The sequence below is a fragment of the Bacillus rossius genome (assembly GCF_032445375.1).
Source record: "Bacillus rossius redtenbacheri isolate Brsri chromosome 9 unlocalized genomic scaffold, Brsri_v3 Brsri_v3_scf9_2, whole genome shotgun sequence".
In the NCBI taxonomy this organism is placed as follows: domain Eukaryota; kingdom Metazoa; phylum Arthropoda; class Insecta; order Phasmatodea; family Bacillidae; genus Bacillus; species Bacillus rossius.
The window spans coordinates 29,397,369-29,415,895 of NW_026962013.1; the positions used below are offsets into that span (position 1 = coordinate 29,397,369).

Genomic DNA, 18,527 nt, shown 5'->3' on the forward strand with positions numbered 1-18,527 from the left:
GAAAACTGTACCGTTGAGTTATCTGTTTTATGTGCTGTTAACTCTTGAATTGAGAGAGAGTGAAAAGGAAAGAAGAACAATGCTGTTAAAACAAAAAAAAAAAAAAAAAAAGGTGGGTGGGTTTACAACTGCAAACTCTCTCTCTTGTATTTTTTAATGATTTATTTACTACTAAAATGTAAACCAACCATAGTGTTTGTAAAATAAATGTCACTATAAATCACACTACATTAACGTATCTAACCAGGGGCGGATCCAGGGCCGGGCGACCCGGGCAATCGCCCAGGGCCCCGCGCCTAGTGGGGCCCCGCGTCTGCCCTCACCCTAGCACCTGTCATGTAAGGTGTACACCCCTAATGTTTATTAGAACCTCTATTATATGCATTACCCGCACCATGCAGGGGACGAGTGTCAGATAATCGGGTTAGCAATATGTGGTTCACATTACCTGACACTTGCCAGCCGGCGATGGTGATTAGTGTTTGCTTCAGGTTACAGATATCACAGATACTGCGACAACAAGGCTTTGCTCTGAGTGTCGTTGTCCTCTGATATATCTCTGGGGAAGGGCGGTGAAAAGTACATACAGTTGTACTTTTTTTGTTTTATGTTTATATTACCATTATTATTATTATTATTATTATATTATCAAAGGAATTGAAAGTATAGGTCGCTATGTATATCTACCCTAAACTTCCTCTCAACCTTCTCAATTTACGTGACTGTAGTCAGCGGCTGATAATTAGCCTTCCCTTCCCTTTTACGATATTCAAAAGTGGAGGGTGTGTGAACGTACGCGTTACAGACCGAGTATTGTTATTTCAGTGTCGCCACATCAGTGGAAATATTAAGTCATGTATCGTGCAGTGCGCATTTTGAATCTCTATTCGTTCGTCCTGTTATTTTGTTGTAACTACTTTCAATGATATTTATTAATAGGGCTAGTTATTTTTAATTAGACAGTTTCATAATCAAGGCTGAAATTTTTATTTGTTAGTTTCAGTCAGATTAATTTACAATGACCTCTCGTGATCGTGACTTTGGTAGAAAATATGATTCTGGCAGTTCCAAACGGAAAAAAATTGAAAACAAAATTAAGTTTAATTTTCTAATTTTCCGGGAGAGTGACCGCAAATCCCCCTTTCCCTAGTGGTATTCCATACTCCAGTCTGATAAGACCCCCCCCCCCCCTCCCGCCGAGATACAAGGGCCCCGCTGAAATAAATTGTCCAGGGCCCCGCAGAGTCTAGGTCCGCCACTGTATCTAACGTGAACCAACTGAACATATAACAACTTACATTATTAGTGCATAAAAATGGAATAACGTATACGGCATTAGGCACGATGTACTTCCTGATTTAGAAGTGTTTTTGTGACTATTGGCTTACTATTCTTTGAGTGGGAAAGATTGATTCAAGATGTTATTTTGGACATACGCCATTTCTGGTCACTCTGTATCTGTATGTCATAAGAACCTTAATAACGGACGAAAAGATGAACATGCAAACACATAGAAAACAAACAAGCGGATGCAAGAAAATTAAAAACATAAAAAGCACAGAAAATTCCCCCTCCCACCCGCGCTTCACCCTTCCTCAGCGGCTCTGAAGGGTTGGGCACGTTCCCAGATTTGTAGCCCTCTCAGAAATGAAGGTTCACTTAAAAAGAGCTCAGAAATTTACTTAAGAAGTAATTTTCCTCATTGCATATTTTACACTTCATGGAAGGGGAAAATGGGGGGGAGGGGGGTTGTTTACGTTCCCCTTGCCACCCTATGGGTCCTCAACTGCATATAATAGTCGTCCGAGTTTGTACTCGTGCATTTGATTGCTACGGTGCGTCTCGGGGCATATTTATGTACCATGGAGGTAAGAAGTCAGAGAGTTGGTGTGTGCTATCTTTGCCATGTTAGTACTCGAAGTCAAAATGAGAACATCCACCACCCCATTTCCCAAGTCCATAGAAAAAAAAAAAGGTTTTAATCATAGGGTGGTCACGTCTGCATCATTACATTGCAAGTATTTGAAGCCTTTCTTTTTTTAATTCAGATAATTGTTGCGGGGCACATTGGTTATACGTCTAAAACATTGGATAAAAGTGTTGTTTTTTTGCATTGTGGAAACAGTTTTAACTGACTGGCTGTTTTTAACGTCGGAAATTCTAATATATACTTACTTATCATCATTAGAACTTATCAAGTATTATTTCCACAATTATTTTTTGGGTGAAACAGTATGGCGATGGCGTGGTTAAAAAGTTATTTCAACTACGCCATAACATGTCGTCTTCTGACAGTTCCATGGTTATAATGAAGTTTATTAAAATTCACTAAATGATGGAATCTTTGCGATTCTAACGAGTTTTTCAAAGTTATTTAATAAATTTATAGATTATAAATCTTTATACATCTACGGAATGTTTTTTTCTAGCCAATTGATAACCAGTTGACTTCAACTTCAAAACAGACATCCACTTCACAGATAAATACCTCCGTGATATAGACATGAAATTATGGACTTATTATTGTCTTCTGTGCAGGATACAAACAATGGATCACAATAAAAAAAAGAATGTCAAAATAATTTAATGCAAACTGCTACACGGGTATTTGTTTTACAAACGGTACTTCACCAAGTATACCCATTTGTTGTAGTACTATGCGGTTTATATTTTAATGTTCTAGTGACAATGTTCTAGTGACGAGATTTGAACGACACCCCTTTAGGTCTCCAAGCGCTCTCTCTACCGCTGTGCTTCTAAGTCAATTGAGTTTTAGAAGGAGAATATGTATTATAATAAGTGTAATGTCAGTTTTCTTACGTATTTTAAAACTTCTGATTACTTTTTACTATGATTATTTTAGTTTTAGAAATATATTCCAGGATAGTTTCACTATCATAAAGTTTTTTCGGCACACCAATACGTTTGGTAACTATATATTTTGCTACACATGGGTCCGCCATATTTGTGACACATTTCCGTTCGTCGAATTACGTTCCATTTTCACGAAATTACTCCTACCAAATGCCGTATACCGAGAGCTAAGATGTTTACACATCAGAAAGTAATTTAAAACGGTTTCCACAATGTAAAACACTACACTTCAGCCAATGTTTTGGTTGTCTAACAATACGCTGAAGAAAAAAAAACGGCTTGACCCGATTACCATGTAATCAATCATGCGACATGGCCACTCCCCGAGTAGAAGTATCCAAAACTACTAATGTAAACAACGAGCATGCGTTTGTTTCCATTTGGTGATCAAGCACACCGAAGAATCAGTTTTACGGCCGAAATAACAATCTCTTTTCAGTATACTCCCAAACACTTGTTCTGTCCATGAATTTTCGAAGTTATACTTCTTTAAGCGAGTTATGAAAAAATGATGAGAGTGAATTTTTACGATGCGCGTGCACCATGCAAACAAATTTTCAAAATACGAAAAAAGGCTATATACAAATAAGAATTATATATGTGGGTTTAAACCTTATACTTTTGTGATTGATATTGAATACTGGTCCATATCATTAAAAGTATTTTTTTATTGTTAAAAAAAAGTGATAGAAATTGTGTTTATAAACATTGTAAAGTGTATTTATATGACTGAGGTAATTTTCCCGTATGAATAATTTATTTTAATTATAAATTAATACTTTATTATTTAATAAATAATTTAAATTAATAAATTAGAATGAATATTCTGCTCACTTATTGATTTTCATTATTAATTAAACAATTTCTCGTTTATTTTAATAAATTTAGTAATTAATTTTTGATACATGTTTATATTAATATTGAATACCAGCATTAATTCAAATTATTTTAATTTTATTTTATTTATACTTTACTAACCGTATTTTTAATAACACTTCTGGCCTATTATTTTTTACTAATAATTTTTAGTATTCAAAATTAAAGTTATTTCTTTACTACGCCAAGTAAGAATAACTTTTAACGCGCGTATATAATAACGCTCTTATATTTTGTTTTTAGTCTCAACAAAAACATTTTGCTGTCAATAAACCATTTAGTGGACTCTAAATATTATTAGTTTATATCAGTACTGTGGTTATATTTAATATATTATTTTTGCCTTGTCATGCCAACAATTGGAATAAAAGGCGTAAAATATAAATTCTAGTAAAAAACTGAGCAAACCAACATGGCTAGGATTAATTCCCCATAAATATATAGTACAGTCAAATATTGTAAATTAAAACGATACAACTGTATGTACTCTTTGGTACGCTTTCAGTGGGTTACAATTTCCATCTCTTTGCATGGAACTTACCTGGTCTTCTTTGGAAATATGCGAAAGTAAAATGAAAAAGTGGTTGGTCTTCATTATTGCAGCAAAAATTTTTCTCGAGTCATAAAAACCATTATAACTACGTGTTTTATCCAAGCTTGTAATATTCCGTTTAGCGTTTGTTTAATAAGAGTAAGTTTCAACAGTTTTTAATTGTGCTTTTCGTAAAATACTAACTAGAATTTCGTTGATTTAAAGTAGTAACAGTTTTGCGTGACAAAACGTCATACTGTTGTTCATTTTAATAAGTTTGTGTAATTCGTGAAATCTTTTCAGTTATCTTATAATAATATCCATTAAATTAAATATGAACGCAGAAAAATATATATCTGCAAAAGTCATTTCTCGTCGTCGTAATGAAAAAAATAGTTCTTGTGAAATGAAGACTGTCGTCAATCCTCGCTTCTCATTCGATGATACAGGTGAGTATTGCAATGTTCTGTTTATTTGGGAACCAGTATATGTAACTTTAGTAATTTATAGTGTACTCAATTTGATCTTTCCTATGTTCCAACAAACGAGTTTGCATATTTTATTCTTTTTGGTGATAATCGACATGATTGTCGAATGATAAATACGCCTGATTCGACCGGTGGTCCAAATATCGCGGGCTTTTAAATTATAAATAGCCTCCTCATAGCAACTATGCTAGTTTTTTTTTTAAAAAATTAGCAATTTTGTTATGCAGCTTGTCTAAAATTAATTATTATTGTAATTTAGTTGATAAAGTATTTTCAAACCATTTAATACACAAACACGTATATTTAGAATCCTAATTTAACTCTCACTCATCTTTGGAAAGCGTATTGAGATTATAAAATATTGTTTAACATTTCGATTTTTCTATTAAGTACCATTGGGTGCATATAAAAATGTCTGGCTTTTAACTTATTTATTCCGCGTATACAAATCATAGGTAAGACGGAGAGTTATTTTAATGAATACTCAGCATTATTTTAAGAACATATGAAACATTTTAATACTCAGCATTGAACTGTTAATTTACCCGAAGGAAAAAATACGTATGTGAAGTTGGGTTTTTCTGTATTCCTCTGCTTCCTGAATACTAATTTTGGCTTTGTTTCATTTGCATATACTTTACTGTTTTTTATATGCGTTTGATGGCTACGCTTTAGTTTGCCACACAAAAATTAAAACTAATCTAAATTATTATGATTTTACGTTTGGAGATTAAAAGCTAATAATTTATTGCCTTGTCAAATACCTAAATGAAAACACAACGAAGCTATATGCAAACTTAAAATAAAAGCCTTTGTTGCTTTGTACGAAAATTTCTCAAAACTGTGCCAACAATCAATCACGCCAATTACTAAAGGTACGAATGACTTTTAAGTAGTAACCCTTGATAAATGTATCTGTATAAATGAGTATTCATTTAAAACCAAATTCCTTGGTGATCTTAGTTGGAATAGATTAAACTGTTGATCAAAAACTCTATTCGTTTACAAGATAGGTATGTTCGCTTAGGTATAAACGAAGCACGTATCATGCTGATGGGCGTGGATATATATATCATTTTGAACTCATATTAAATACTATAGAACTCAATACCGGACACACTGACTGTTTATCATGGAGCAACATGGACACTAGCACTGCCTTTCGAGAGTTGCATAGAACTTTGTTTAGAAAAGTGGAGGGAAACAACATATTGTTACGATTTATTAAAAATGAAAATAATAAATCCTCGTGGGAAAACTACTGGGTTCGTAATGGATAGCCCAATTAAAGATTTTATTACACAGTTTTATTTATCGCCAATATTTACGTCACTAACATAATCTTCTAAAGATGCTTATTAATTAATTACAGTTAAAAATGTTCATTCCCCAGCCACTCAGTTTTTACACAACACACACCTCGCCGGGCCGCACCTCTGGCGCAACTCACGCCACAGCACCCCTCGTGGACTTCCGTCGCGGGACTCCGCCGCCGCCGTCGCACTTCCCTTCGCCGAGCATCCGCTCGATGCTTCGCTCGGAACTCTCTCGCCCCGGAACACCGCCGCACCCACGACACTATCGCCTGGAACTGATGTCTCCGCCCTGGAACCTTCGTCCAGGGACTTCGCCGCTCCGCCGCACGAGCGGCACTATCGCCCGGAAACTCCGCCGCGGGAAAGCTCCCGACTTCTCACTTCACACTCCCCTGACTCCTCACTCACTGACTTCACTGACTCACTCGGAGGCCGGTGTCCTGGGCTTATATATAACAGGCGCCACTTCTAGAATTCACGAGCGCTGCTGGGGCCAGTCGCTTCATTCCGCGCCGACCCGACGGCAGAATTCTCTCGAAACACGCGTCGGCGGCTCGCGTAACTCCGCTGCTGTCAGGTGTCATGTTAACGTGTCAAAGGCAGAGCGCCGCGCGGGGAGTGGAGATCTGGAGGGAGGGGAAGCGGCGACCCTTGTAATCCACCAGGCGTGCGCGGCACGTCTCATGTTGCGGCGGCAGCGTGATGTCAGCTAGCTCTGAACCTTCGCGCGCCGTGGCCCTGCTTATGTTCGTAACAATATAATGACTAATGATGACTAGGAGAAATATTATTGTTTTAATTGTGTGTAGGAATTAAAAAGAAAAAAAATAGCTTCCTGTTATTTGTTTTTAACCAAACAACTCATAACCTGTTTGACATAACACAGTGATGCTTGAATGCAGTGACATCTGAAAAATAAACCCATATTTATTTTTCAAATCGTTGTGTTTAGCTTCTATTAACTATTTAATGTTTATGTGATCAACAGGAGTTAACAATTCTTTAATAATTTGGGAGATGAAACATTACAGACTGAAATATATTTACAAACTAATAATTACATGTTAGTTTTTGAAAATTCGTGAACTATTTCGCGTTATTTTGTACTCGGTTATTCTTACAGCCGTAAATAGCTCATATTGTGACATCTCATCCACTAATTGTTAAAAAATTTACCGAAATTCATAAACATTTATAATCTCTTTCAATCCAAGTACGAAACAACCTTCGCTAGGATCGCTGAACACAGTGGTTTCCACGATGTCCCGAAAGTGTCCGGTATTGAGTTTTATAGTATTTAATTATCTGTCCAATTGATAACTTATGAAATAGTAAGGAGATAAAATTGTAATCCATGGAGGGAAAAGGTTGAGGAGTAGGTGTGTGCGCGTGTATGTTTGCGATGTTAGTACTAGAGTCAAAATGAGAACGAACCCTTACATATCATCCCATCTGGATAGCAAAACCTTGCTGATTTGTTGGTACCATCTTTGCTTAACAATACTCACGTCATGATGAAATTTTTACTATTCTTTCTAGCGAGTTATTTTCAAGCTATTAAATAAACTTCTAGTATTAGCATTTATACAGCTACTGTTTTGCTAATCAGAGTGGATTCAACTTCTATGTCATACTTGCTTAACATCATCAGACCGGGCCAAACCCCGTTTCCGCAATGTTATGGGCAGAACAATATGGCGATGGCAACTTAAACTACGTCACATCATGCCGTTGCTTGACATTTCCTAACTCCATGTCCCGATCCATGGATTATGAACCATAGTACTTGCAAAAAAATATATGAGTCTGTTTCGTTTGTCCTTTAACCTAAAATTAGTAAGAAGAATGACGAGTCAATTCCTATTTATCATGTCTGCACGTCCACAAGGGCTACTATGTTGCTTTCACAATAATTTGCCGGTATCGTAGATTATAAAGAAACGTTTCTGCTGGTTTTGGTAAAGTACAAATATACAGTTTTATTCCGAGATTTATCAACATTCCTACTCTTCATATTCCGAATAAGAGGAAGTTCACTCTCTACATGATAAGCTTCGAAAAATCACTCTTACCTTCGCCCCCCCCCCCCCAAAAAAAAAATTCCTTAAAGCAGGATTGTGGTACTAAAATATGAAATTTTGTACACTTGACGTTCGAGGTAAGAGGATAATTACAGTCTAAAACTGATTTCGAAAGAGAAAAAAAAACTACTCCACCCGCTTGAATAAATCCTCTTCACTATTAAGTCAAGCTCACACAATGCCAGGTACTTCAGCTAGTTGTCAATATATTATTTTCTTTTTGTTAACAAAGTCAGTTATTATCGCAAACTTCAAGTAAATTCAATTTTCACATTTCACGCGTATACAAATAAAAATGTTAGATCGAAAACAATTTTTTGAAAATATTTCTGTTTGTAAATAGATTTGCAGGATGGAAATCACAAGCTGCTGTTACAGGACTCTCTGAGAGGCGGTATCAACTAGATAGAAACATGTTCAACCAAAACACTAGTGAAGATTACAACTGTTTTACGCCATCCTATCAGAAGTTCAGCTTTTACTCAGAACAAAGTGTTGATGCAAACTCATCAGTAAAAATTGACGTGGACACCGAGGATGTTGGAGTTGGTTCGACAGTTGTGAAACACATCGGCGTCGGAGAGAATGCTGCAGGCAGCCATTTGAGAACTTTACACAAAGATGTGGTACAGTATCAGTCTATGTCCGAATTTGGTGAAAACATCGTGAAGTACGTATGCAGTGATGAACCAGAAACGGAAACAGAGACTATGAGTGAAACAGATAATTATGACACAGATATCGCCACAATTGGGTTTGTATCTGCTTCTACGCTTAATGAATTTAATGGGAAGTCCAGCACTGCAAATTCACCCATAGAAGAAATCAGCTCAAGTTCCACACATATGGTTGGCGTAGAAGAGAAACATTACATGCTCCCCTCTGAACAAATTCTGGTCTCAGGAAACAACCTCATGCAAGGAAGCATATTGTTAAATCTGAGAGATGTTAGTGAAATCTCAGTTCGTAAATGTGGAAAAGTCTGCTCAATTAATGAAAATTTAGTCGAGCCAGTTTTTGAAAATGCTAGAACTTCAGATGAATACGACTCAGAATCAAGATTTTGTTTGTATCTTGACTCGAGTGAGGTATTTGCTACTCAGAATAGAAGTGAAGACTTCAAGACGACATTAGTTTCAAATGCTTCATGTGTAATCGGCCATATCCACCAGTGTCTCTCGAATTTAGAGACAACTTACTGCAAACTGCAAATTTACGATGCCATGAAAATTTACGTGTGTGGTGCTAGGGAACAACTAAATGAAATGCAAAATGATCTAAATACACAATTAACATGTAAAGCTCACACAAACAATAGTGCGAAGAAACACCCTCAGCACACACAAAGTAGTCCACAAAGAGGGTTTTGTACAGAAACTAGGAAACAACATGGTTATCAATACTCCACAAGCAGCAAAACAACACGACCACGAAAAAGCTGCTATACATTAGGAAACAACAAAGGTTCAAAAGCTTCAGCTGAGAAGGTTCCAAGTTTTGTTCCTAAAGCTCGAGGTAAACCCAATGCCAGTCATACATTTCAAAAGTTTGCTCCAAATTCAAAAGCGAAGCAGTCGCACGTAAGAGCCAACAGAAAGTGTTCACAGGAAAGGATTATCGGATCGACAGCAAACCCCGCTTCTGAATCATACTGCGATTCCGAAGAGACCCACGACGATGGCATGATACCCACAACAATAGTCTCGCCGCGAGATGAACAGTCGATATCGTCAGTAAGTTATTCTAACATGTGCATTACTCCTGTCCCATGTCCCGATGTGCACAGTGCAGAAGACTTTGACACGATTGTTAAGAAAAAGTACCTGAAAACTGGCACACACTTCGTTCCTGGAAGAAAATCGCAACACAACTCTCACTACGTCAGTGCGAATCGCGTGGGGCACCTTCTCGGCTTCACCAGGTTGCCAACGAATGAAGAAACTGCGCCGAGAAGAAGCAGGCGTGATTTTTCATGGAAAGAAGCCCAGGCCAAGGCTGAAGAAAAATTGAAGCACTCCGTAACTTTGACTGGGGCAGAAGAAGATGGGAATTCAGCAGCAAAGACTCGTGGGGAGAATACAGAAAACGCAAACAAGAACGAGTTCAAGGAAAGCAGATCGATAACAAAGAAAAATCTGAAATCAGTGACCTCGAGAGGGGCGCGGCAGCAACATCATCTTTCTCCGCGACGACCATCATTCGGCGGTCTGGAAAACGGAAGCGGGGACTTCCCAAGAACTCCGGCACGGGGTTGGTTGACTCAGAAAAGTGGATGCAACAGCATCAGGAGGAGCAAGAGGCGTGGCATCAACCAAGAAGAGATGCAGAAGCTCGAGTCCATTCTTACTTGCATTTGGAACATGAAGGAGTCTGAGTTCATCATCACATACGAAGTGAGTGAGGAGGTAAGTAACAGCTACTGTTTCAGCCAGTATGAATTTATGATCTTTATAAGTTTACATAACTATAAATCTGACCTGTTTGCTCAGTGTTTAGAGCTTTTGGCATTTTCCGGGGTTCCATTTCTGGGCGGGTAGAAGATTTTTCACTTGTGAAACATTTCCTTTCTGGGTTTATGGCTAATAATGAATATGAATAATTCTTGCAAAGTGGGAATGATTTTTAAAGATTTATATGGACTTAAATAATGGTTTTTACCAGATTTCACAGAGAAACGACAAAATAGATAAGACATACGAATACACACACGGAAAAACAAGCCAAATGCAAATGTTGTCAAACATAAAATGAATAGACAAAACAGAGAATTCCGTGAAACAAATGTAGAAAGAAAATAATATCAAGGCACAGACGAACACATTGGGCTAACAACGACGAGACAGTTGTAACAATAACAGAAAAAAAACCCAACGACCTTGGACAGCACACTGACCCACAGACGAACTTATTGATGAAACTAAACACGTATTCTGGACAACGACGACGACGACGACGGCACAGTCGAACGCAGTAGGCTTCCTAAGACAAAACAGTTGCGACTTTTTGGGGACTGGGATCTGTTCCCGTCATCAGGCCTAAACAGACTGTGATGTACAGTTATTTAACATTTGACATCGTTTGATTTGGCTTATTTTTCCCTGTGCGTTTTTGTATTCAACTTTCTTGCCGATTCTTGCGGATTCTCTATGAACACAGTAAAAACCAGCCATGATTAGGTGTTGGGTTGTTCTTTCGCCCTTTATACTACCCGTAAAACAAAGCAGTATCGCCCTGCGTTGACATGTTCAGGTGCGTCGTATCTCTCACTGCTGCACTGTTAGCTGGGACCAAATACAAGGGACACCAATACCGGACAGCTCTATAATAACAACACATGCGAGCGTGCGACAAATAACCCGGTGACATGTAATGACTTTAATAATTTTATTAGTTAATAGTTAAATAATTTATTTTATTACTCGTGACAATTTCAATCTCATCAGGAAATTTCAAGCACTGGATGGTTATTTTTACGATAAATTTACAAAGCTATAAAAATGATTTGATTAGAGATAATGTTTTTTGGGTTAGTAGTAAAGTTGTTATCGTGAATTTAAAAATAAATACTGTGTTAATACTTCACATACATGCTGCCATGTATTGGAATGGTGTGACAACAATAGCAGATTTGACGCACGAAATTCTTGAAGCTGTTCTGTATTGGTTTCTAGTGTATCTGGCGGAACCACGGCCCTCAGAAATGACCCAGAACTGATCATCATTTTATTTTAAACTATTATTTCATGTACAGTCGTGATGATTTTCCAGGTGCCCATGTACCGGTACACAAATCCCATGAACCTGAAGGAGATTGCGTCGAAACTGCGGCGTAAAGTTTACGAGACAGTGGAGCAACTGGTGCACGATTTCCGTCGTATGCTCTTGAACGTGCGTCTTCATTACGAAGTGAGTAGTGCACCATTCTCCATGTTACAACTTATTCGTCGTGGAATATGGATTTCAGTGTTTTTGTTGTTTACAGCTAACATGAATCTTTTGGTGTGAAATCTACTTTGTTAAAAATTAAGTTTCCTGAAAAACCTCGTGATCATTTCCAGAAATTTGTGGTCATAAAGTAAACTAAACAAATTCGTTGGAAAATATAATGGTTGTATCTATAGGCTGCAGGTTCGTTACGACAAAATAAGTTGGAATCCTCTTTGAGACTTAAGGTTTAAAGTGCTTTCCAAGGCTGGTGTAGCCTTTTGAAGTTGTATTTTTATTGTAAATCATAGAGAATATATTTAAGATGGAACACTGAACGTCTGGATTATATTTATCTGAATAAGTTATATGACAACCGCGAATTTTGTGACTGTGGCAAAATTATTTCATTAAAATAATGGGGAGTAACACCATTATTTTCCACATATTTTTGTGACATATTTCAATGAAATGATTTTCTATAGACACGAAATTCGCGGGCGGTGGTTGTAGAACTTAATTCAATTAAACATAATCTAGAAGCTCAGTTCTCCACCTTAAATACTTTCTCTATTATTTGCAATAAAGATATTTTAGCCCAATCTTCTAAGACGTATACCAGACTTGTGAAACACTTTAGACCATAGGTCATTTAGAGAGGTTTTCAACTTATTTTGTCGTGGTGAACCTACAGCTGAAATTTGTTGGTCGAATTCCGAATAATTTCTGTATATAATTTGTATAATTGTGACGGTCTAAATTGCATACTAAAATTGTTAAAAGTTACAGTAGGTAAACTGTTAACTTCTATGACGTGATGTATTTAATTTATTTGGAAAGGTTTTTACTGGTATTATGCGTAAAATCTGGATAACCGAGCTTCAATTGGAAGAATCAAAATTGAATTAATATATGATTAATAATTTTGTAGAGCTGCATTTAAAATTGAAATGTTTTGGTTACCAGTTTAATTGAAAATAAAACTGTGTTGAAGCTAATGTAATTTAAGTAAAGATGAACATTAAATGTAGCGATACCGGCAGTTATTATTCGCTGGTTAGGACAGTTAGTTAGTGGCTTTATTACAGTTAAATGCCTCTCAAACAAGCGAATGGTAGGTGCGATTAAGATAAAACTTAAGTTGGTGGGATTTTTTCTCACTTTGAATAAAGTAGAAATTCTCAATTTTTTGCACTTGACGAAACTTATGCTTCTGAATAAAGAATGGTAACGCATAAACAAATAAAGTTTATTGACGATTTTAAAAAATTCCAGAAATATTAAAATAACTTAGCATTAGCAAAATAACTTTTAGATGTTATTGCTGTGTTTTGTTTTGATTATGAATATAGAAGCTTCAATCTTGAAGTATATGCACCCATCTTAATTGAATTAAAATAATCTCAATGTTAATCAAGATTACAAGGCAATTCATAATAATATTTTTTAAATCAAAATATAAAATATTAAACTTTTAGTATTCCCAGATAAAAATACTTGTAAGAATAAGATGGAATGCGAGTTGAAACGTTTCTGTGTTTTTGTTACAGAAGTGACAATCTTAAAGTTTTATTTTATAGTGAATATGATAACCATTTTAAAAATTAATGGCCAAACTATTTTTGAAAAGAATATTAAAAAAAACAGAGTGAGTAAGGAAATACAAATGTAAAAGGTCGAGCTTCGGTAATGATGCAAACATTTCATACGAAACTCTGACAAAAACAGACAATTACTTACTCGAATTTCTGGGAATAATTTTAAACAAAAAATAATAATATTTGTTCATGAGAATTTTAATTTTTTAAGTTTTATCGAAGCTTTTAGTTTTATTCCATTGCTCTAGATGATTTGCTGGAGTCTTTTGTATTGGTGTATTCCTTACCATAACAATATTCAACCAAATGTTCTTGATTGACACACATTGTACAGAAAGTCCTCACTTTTGGAACATTTTGACTTGCTTGTGTGAAGTAGCAACTCTATTTTCATCTTTTTAACATCCGAACAACAGGTAATTTGGGAGATGAAGCACTCTAACCAACACACGTTATAGAGTTTGGAAATCGCATTGCATAATGCATTACTTACTACTAATTATAGGTTCTAAATGGCTAGTGGCTTACAACCTATTCGATTGCCAACGCTACACCTACAATACTAAATATCGTTTGGCTATAAAATTACGCTAATAACTGAAGAAAAAAATTATAATAGAAGGCTTATGTGGTCAAAATCATAAACAGTAACAACAAAGCAGACTTTTTAACTTTCTAATAAGTTCCCAGTGATGCGTTCTTTGAATGCAATGAGGAAGGTTGAGTTAAATAATTACTTTGGATATGTGCCATTGCTAGTTTGCACTATATGTCATAGTGAAAACCCGAAGAGCGGACAAAGAAAGATGAATACAAAAAAAACACAGAAAACAAGCCTAAATCAGCCGGTGTCAAATGCTAAGAGTAAATACGGCACAGACAATTCCGTGAAAGGTATTAGTCAGAACAATCACACCACAGAAGAACAAGTGGACTGACAACGATGAGATAATTGCAACAAAAACAGTAAATACAGACAAACCAAAACTTTAGATAACACAGTGACAGACAGAGGAACCCAACATTGACGGGTATTCTGACAGCACAACGACGTCAGAGCAGACGATCAGAGTAGGCTTCCCAATGCAACTGATTGTACGCGTAGATTGCTTTTGAAAAATTAATTTGTATTTTCTGATATACAGTAACATAGCACAGATCAATAATAATCTATGTATCTTTAGGCAAAGACAGATTGTGTAGAGCATATGTAGACCAAACCTTTATAAAAAAAAAAACAAGGAAAACTAAGAAATAAGACTTGGTGTGAGTGTGGGATAATTGAGAGAGTGTGTCTGTACTTGATTGACGACATGTATATTTTTATTTACCGTAGGATGGCGAGGACAAGGATATATTCTACGAGCACAGTTTCACCCTCGGCAGGAGATTTGACAACCTGCTGCTGGACAACTTCCACGGCTGCGACTTCTCGCAGATAACCGGCGACCCAGACGAGTTGAGGTCCAGCGACGTCCTCCGCTACAGGGCGTGGGATGTCGACTCGGAGTGATGCGCGTCTCGGCGATGTTCTTCAAAGGTGCCGTCTACTGGAACGTAGCAGACACCTGGAAAATTCAGGGTGTTCATTCCTAGCTGGAATCGACTTAAGAACGCTCTGGGCAATCAAGCAGAAGCTGTTAGTTGGTTGACTTAATCTGAACTTATTGATCACATTTTATTATTTAATGGTCTTTCAAAAGACACCTCATAATTCAGGGTAATAATTCTACACTGTAAACGACTTCGGAACACACGGCATACTCAAACAAAGGTTTGTTAGTTGGTTGACAAACTTATTTGTCACATTCATTACAGTTATTTATTTACTGGACTTTCAACCTCCAAAATTCAGGGTAATCATTCTACACTGTAAACGACTTCGGAACACACGGCATACTCAAGCAAAGGTTTGTTAGTTGGTTGACTCACTTATTTGTCACATTCATTACAGGGTATTATTTACTGGACTTTCAACCTCCAAAATTCAGGGTAATCATTATACACTGTAAACGACTTCTGAACACACGGCATACTCAAGCAAAGGTTTGTTAGTTGGTTGACTCACTTATTTGTCACATTCATTACAGGGTATTATTTACTGGACTTTCAACCTCCAAAATTCAGGGTAATCATTATACACTGTAAACGACTTCTGAACATACGGCATACTCAAGCAAAGGTTTGTTAGTTGGTTGATTCACTTGTCACATTCATTACAGGTTTTTATTTACTGAACTCTTCACGACACCTCAAAAATTCAGGGTAACCATTCTTCACCGGATAAGACTTCTGAACACACTGCATACTCAAGCAAAGGTTTTTGCTTAGTTGACGTTCTCCTTTACAAGAAAACGCTTTCTTGAGCGTCACACTTCGGTCTTATCGGTTGTTTGGTATTTGCTTACGTTTGTTCAGGCTTTGCGTGTGTTCAGTGATGAAGTAATAAATGTAAAAACTAATAAATTATAGAAGACTAGCTTGCTATATAATAACTCTAACTTTCCAGGTGCCTGCATCTTCAGAGATCTTTAGTGAAAATTTTAAAATACTTAAAATAATGTCATTTAAAATTTACATATAATGTAATATATGCATATTGTGGTGTTACATCACAATACTGAAAATACTACGCATAACAAATATATTTTCAAAAATTTCATGTTAAACAAATTAATTTGATGTTTATTCTTCATTCATAATGCTTCTGCATTCATCTTGCGTTTGAATGCCTTCTGACACTTTTTTTGTCAGATTATTAAGTAAAATAACTCTTATAGTCCAGACAACGAAAAGATTGTAGAGGGAAGTGGAATGAACACAATTTTTGACTTTGGGACTTTGTTTGGACTAGTTAGGGGGTAAATATACTAAAAGTCCTCATTCCTGGATGGTGAGCCTTCATTGACTGGACTATTATGAGAATCAAATGTTTTATTGAACGCTTATCATTAAGCTGATATTTTATATGTACTAATTTAAATATCACGAAAAAGAACATTAAGTTAGCTTAGAAGATGTTTGTATTTGTAATTAAAAAAAGGTCTACGAGTAAAAATGTCTATTTTCTCACTCTCAGCACGTTGTGTCATTTATTTCGTGGTTTCTGGACCACAACCTGGTTTAAGTTGTTCTATTTTTACAAATTTTTGATTCGATACATAGGCTACTGAATACATCCTATTATATTTTCATAGACATATGATTTAAGTGAATTACATTACTCGTTTTAAGTTTTAATTTATTTTGGAATACTATTTTTGGCATGATTTATTTACACGTATGTAGCTTTTATGCATCGTGCTTGTGTGTTTTTTAAATTAAGTAATTTCTTGAATGAGATATGTTTCTTTTCATTTCAGGTGTGTTTATCAGGATGTAATCGATATCAGTGGAACTGCAGTACTTCGGAAAACCGCATTGTAATTGTGTTGTGAACTCTTCAATTGTTTTAATGTTATTTTAGTTTAGTAAAAGTTAATCCATAACCACAGTGATTTAGAGTAAAAAAACTGAAATGTTAGAGCTGCCCTTAATGCAATGCAGTTAAAATATTGTATCCAGATAGACTGGCTATTCTAGGGCATAAAATCAGTGGTAAATGCAAAATATGTATATATATATATATATATATATATATATATATATATATTCGTCCTTGTGCTAAGAATTTAAAATGTATTAATATTACGAAAGAATTCTTGTGTGCATTTTGTAAGTTGAAAAGTGATGTTTCTATGTCAAATAGAAGTTTTTGTCACTAAAATACCGACCAGTATTTTATTGTCATTACTTTTTGCCTGAATACATTCCAAACTCGTAAAAAATATTTTATGAAGTCACTAGTTTTATTTGCAACATCCGTACATTAATTTGAATATATCTCTCTCTCTCTCTCTCCCCCCCCCCCTCCGCATATACAAAAAATTATCTTAAGATCTATTAACAGTAAATGAAACAAATTTTATTCAGTAATTGTTGGTTGAAACTTCAATACATATTGCCTTTAGTTTGGCAAGTGATGGTTAAATTATTTAGTCTAAATGCAACCACAAATGTCAATCGTGTTTTGCACAGAGCATACGTGTATTAGTTTCATTGCACGTTCGTGTCATCTTCGATCTTCATCAACTTGGGCGTTTTAGTTCAGGAATTTTATTTATTCGTATTTATTGAAACAGCGTAAGGATTGGACGCTTTTTCAATAAATTTTCACGTCAGTGATGTGTAATATTGTGATCGACTTTGTGAGGAGTGGCGGTAGTTATACTCAACTACACTGCAGATTACGTCACAAGAGTTGACTTTAACTTCTGTGACTAATTATTCAACTTGACACGGCTGCAAACCAAAAACACAGTTAACTCTAGAATTAAAATTACTTCTGTTTTTTTTTAATCAGAATTTTTCAAACAGACAGACGGTGTCAGTGTGATGAAAAGTTACAGTGTTAGTGGTATTTATTGATTTGAAGCATATGTACTTTTCATTGTGCTTGTGAAACATTTTATATAAATTTTATATGAATATTTACAAGAGAACTAATTCGTCTCCTCAAATAAAAAATAAAATAAAATAAACTGTTTCTGTCAAAATACAAATTCTGTATACACTTCTTATGACATATTACCCATTTCGCATTGATCTGTTGATGCGTATATTTGTGACATTTATATATAAAACAGTTTATTTGGCAATGTCTCTTCAACTTTTAGGAAAGAGAGAGGGAATGTCTAGCATAAGCATTCTCGTTAATTTGCTGTGTACTTGCTTACTATTTATTCTGTCACGAAATTTTTTTCGTGAGAAAGGTACACACGGCACTGTGCTAATGAGAT

The 18,527-nt window shown here is 35.8% G+C and overlaps 2 protein-coding genes across 3 annotated transcripts in view; both read left to right on the plus strand.

The window, feature by feature from the left end:
* The window catches only part of LOC134543091 (uncharacterized), a 34,913-nt gene that overhangs the window by 2,860 nt on the left and 13,526 nt on the right, over positions 1–18,527 (plus strand). The gene's annotated exons all lie outside the window — the stretch shown is intronic.
* On the plus strand, positions 4,294–17,177 carry LOC134543090 (uncharacterized). 2 transcript variants are annotated; one of them, XM_063387871.1, is made up of 5 exons: positions 4,294–4,731; positions 8,546–10,572; positions 11,936–12,073; positions 15,026–15,229; positions 17,052–17,177. In XM_063387871.1, exons 1-4 carry the CDS (start codon positions 4,617–4,619, stop codon positions 15,200–15,202), a joined length of 2,457 nt encoding a protein of 818 aa, XP_063243941.1. In that variant the 5' UTR covers positions 4,294–4,616; the 3' UTR covers positions 15,203–15,229; positions 17,052–17,177. The 2 variants fall into 2 exon arrangements, with proteins under 2 accessions (XP_063243941.1, XP_063243940.1); XM_063387870.1 differs by having other exon boundaries at positions 4,326–4,731; positions 8,511–10,572.

Excerpts from the sequence above, each read along its gene's own strand:
- LOC134543090 (XM_063387871.1), top strand. The coding sequence starts at position 4,617 with ATGAACGCAGAAAAATATATATCTGCAAAAGTCATTTCTCGTCGTCGT. Across the intron at positions 4,732-8,545 it reads CTTCTCATTCGATGATACAG|GACTCTCTGAGAGGCGGTAT; the intron begins GTGAGTATTGCA and ends CTGCTGTTACAG. Across the intron at positions 10,573-11,935 it reads CATACGAAGTGAGTGAGGAG|GTGCCCATGTACCGGTACAC; the intron begins GTAAGTAACAGC and ends ATGATTTTCCAG.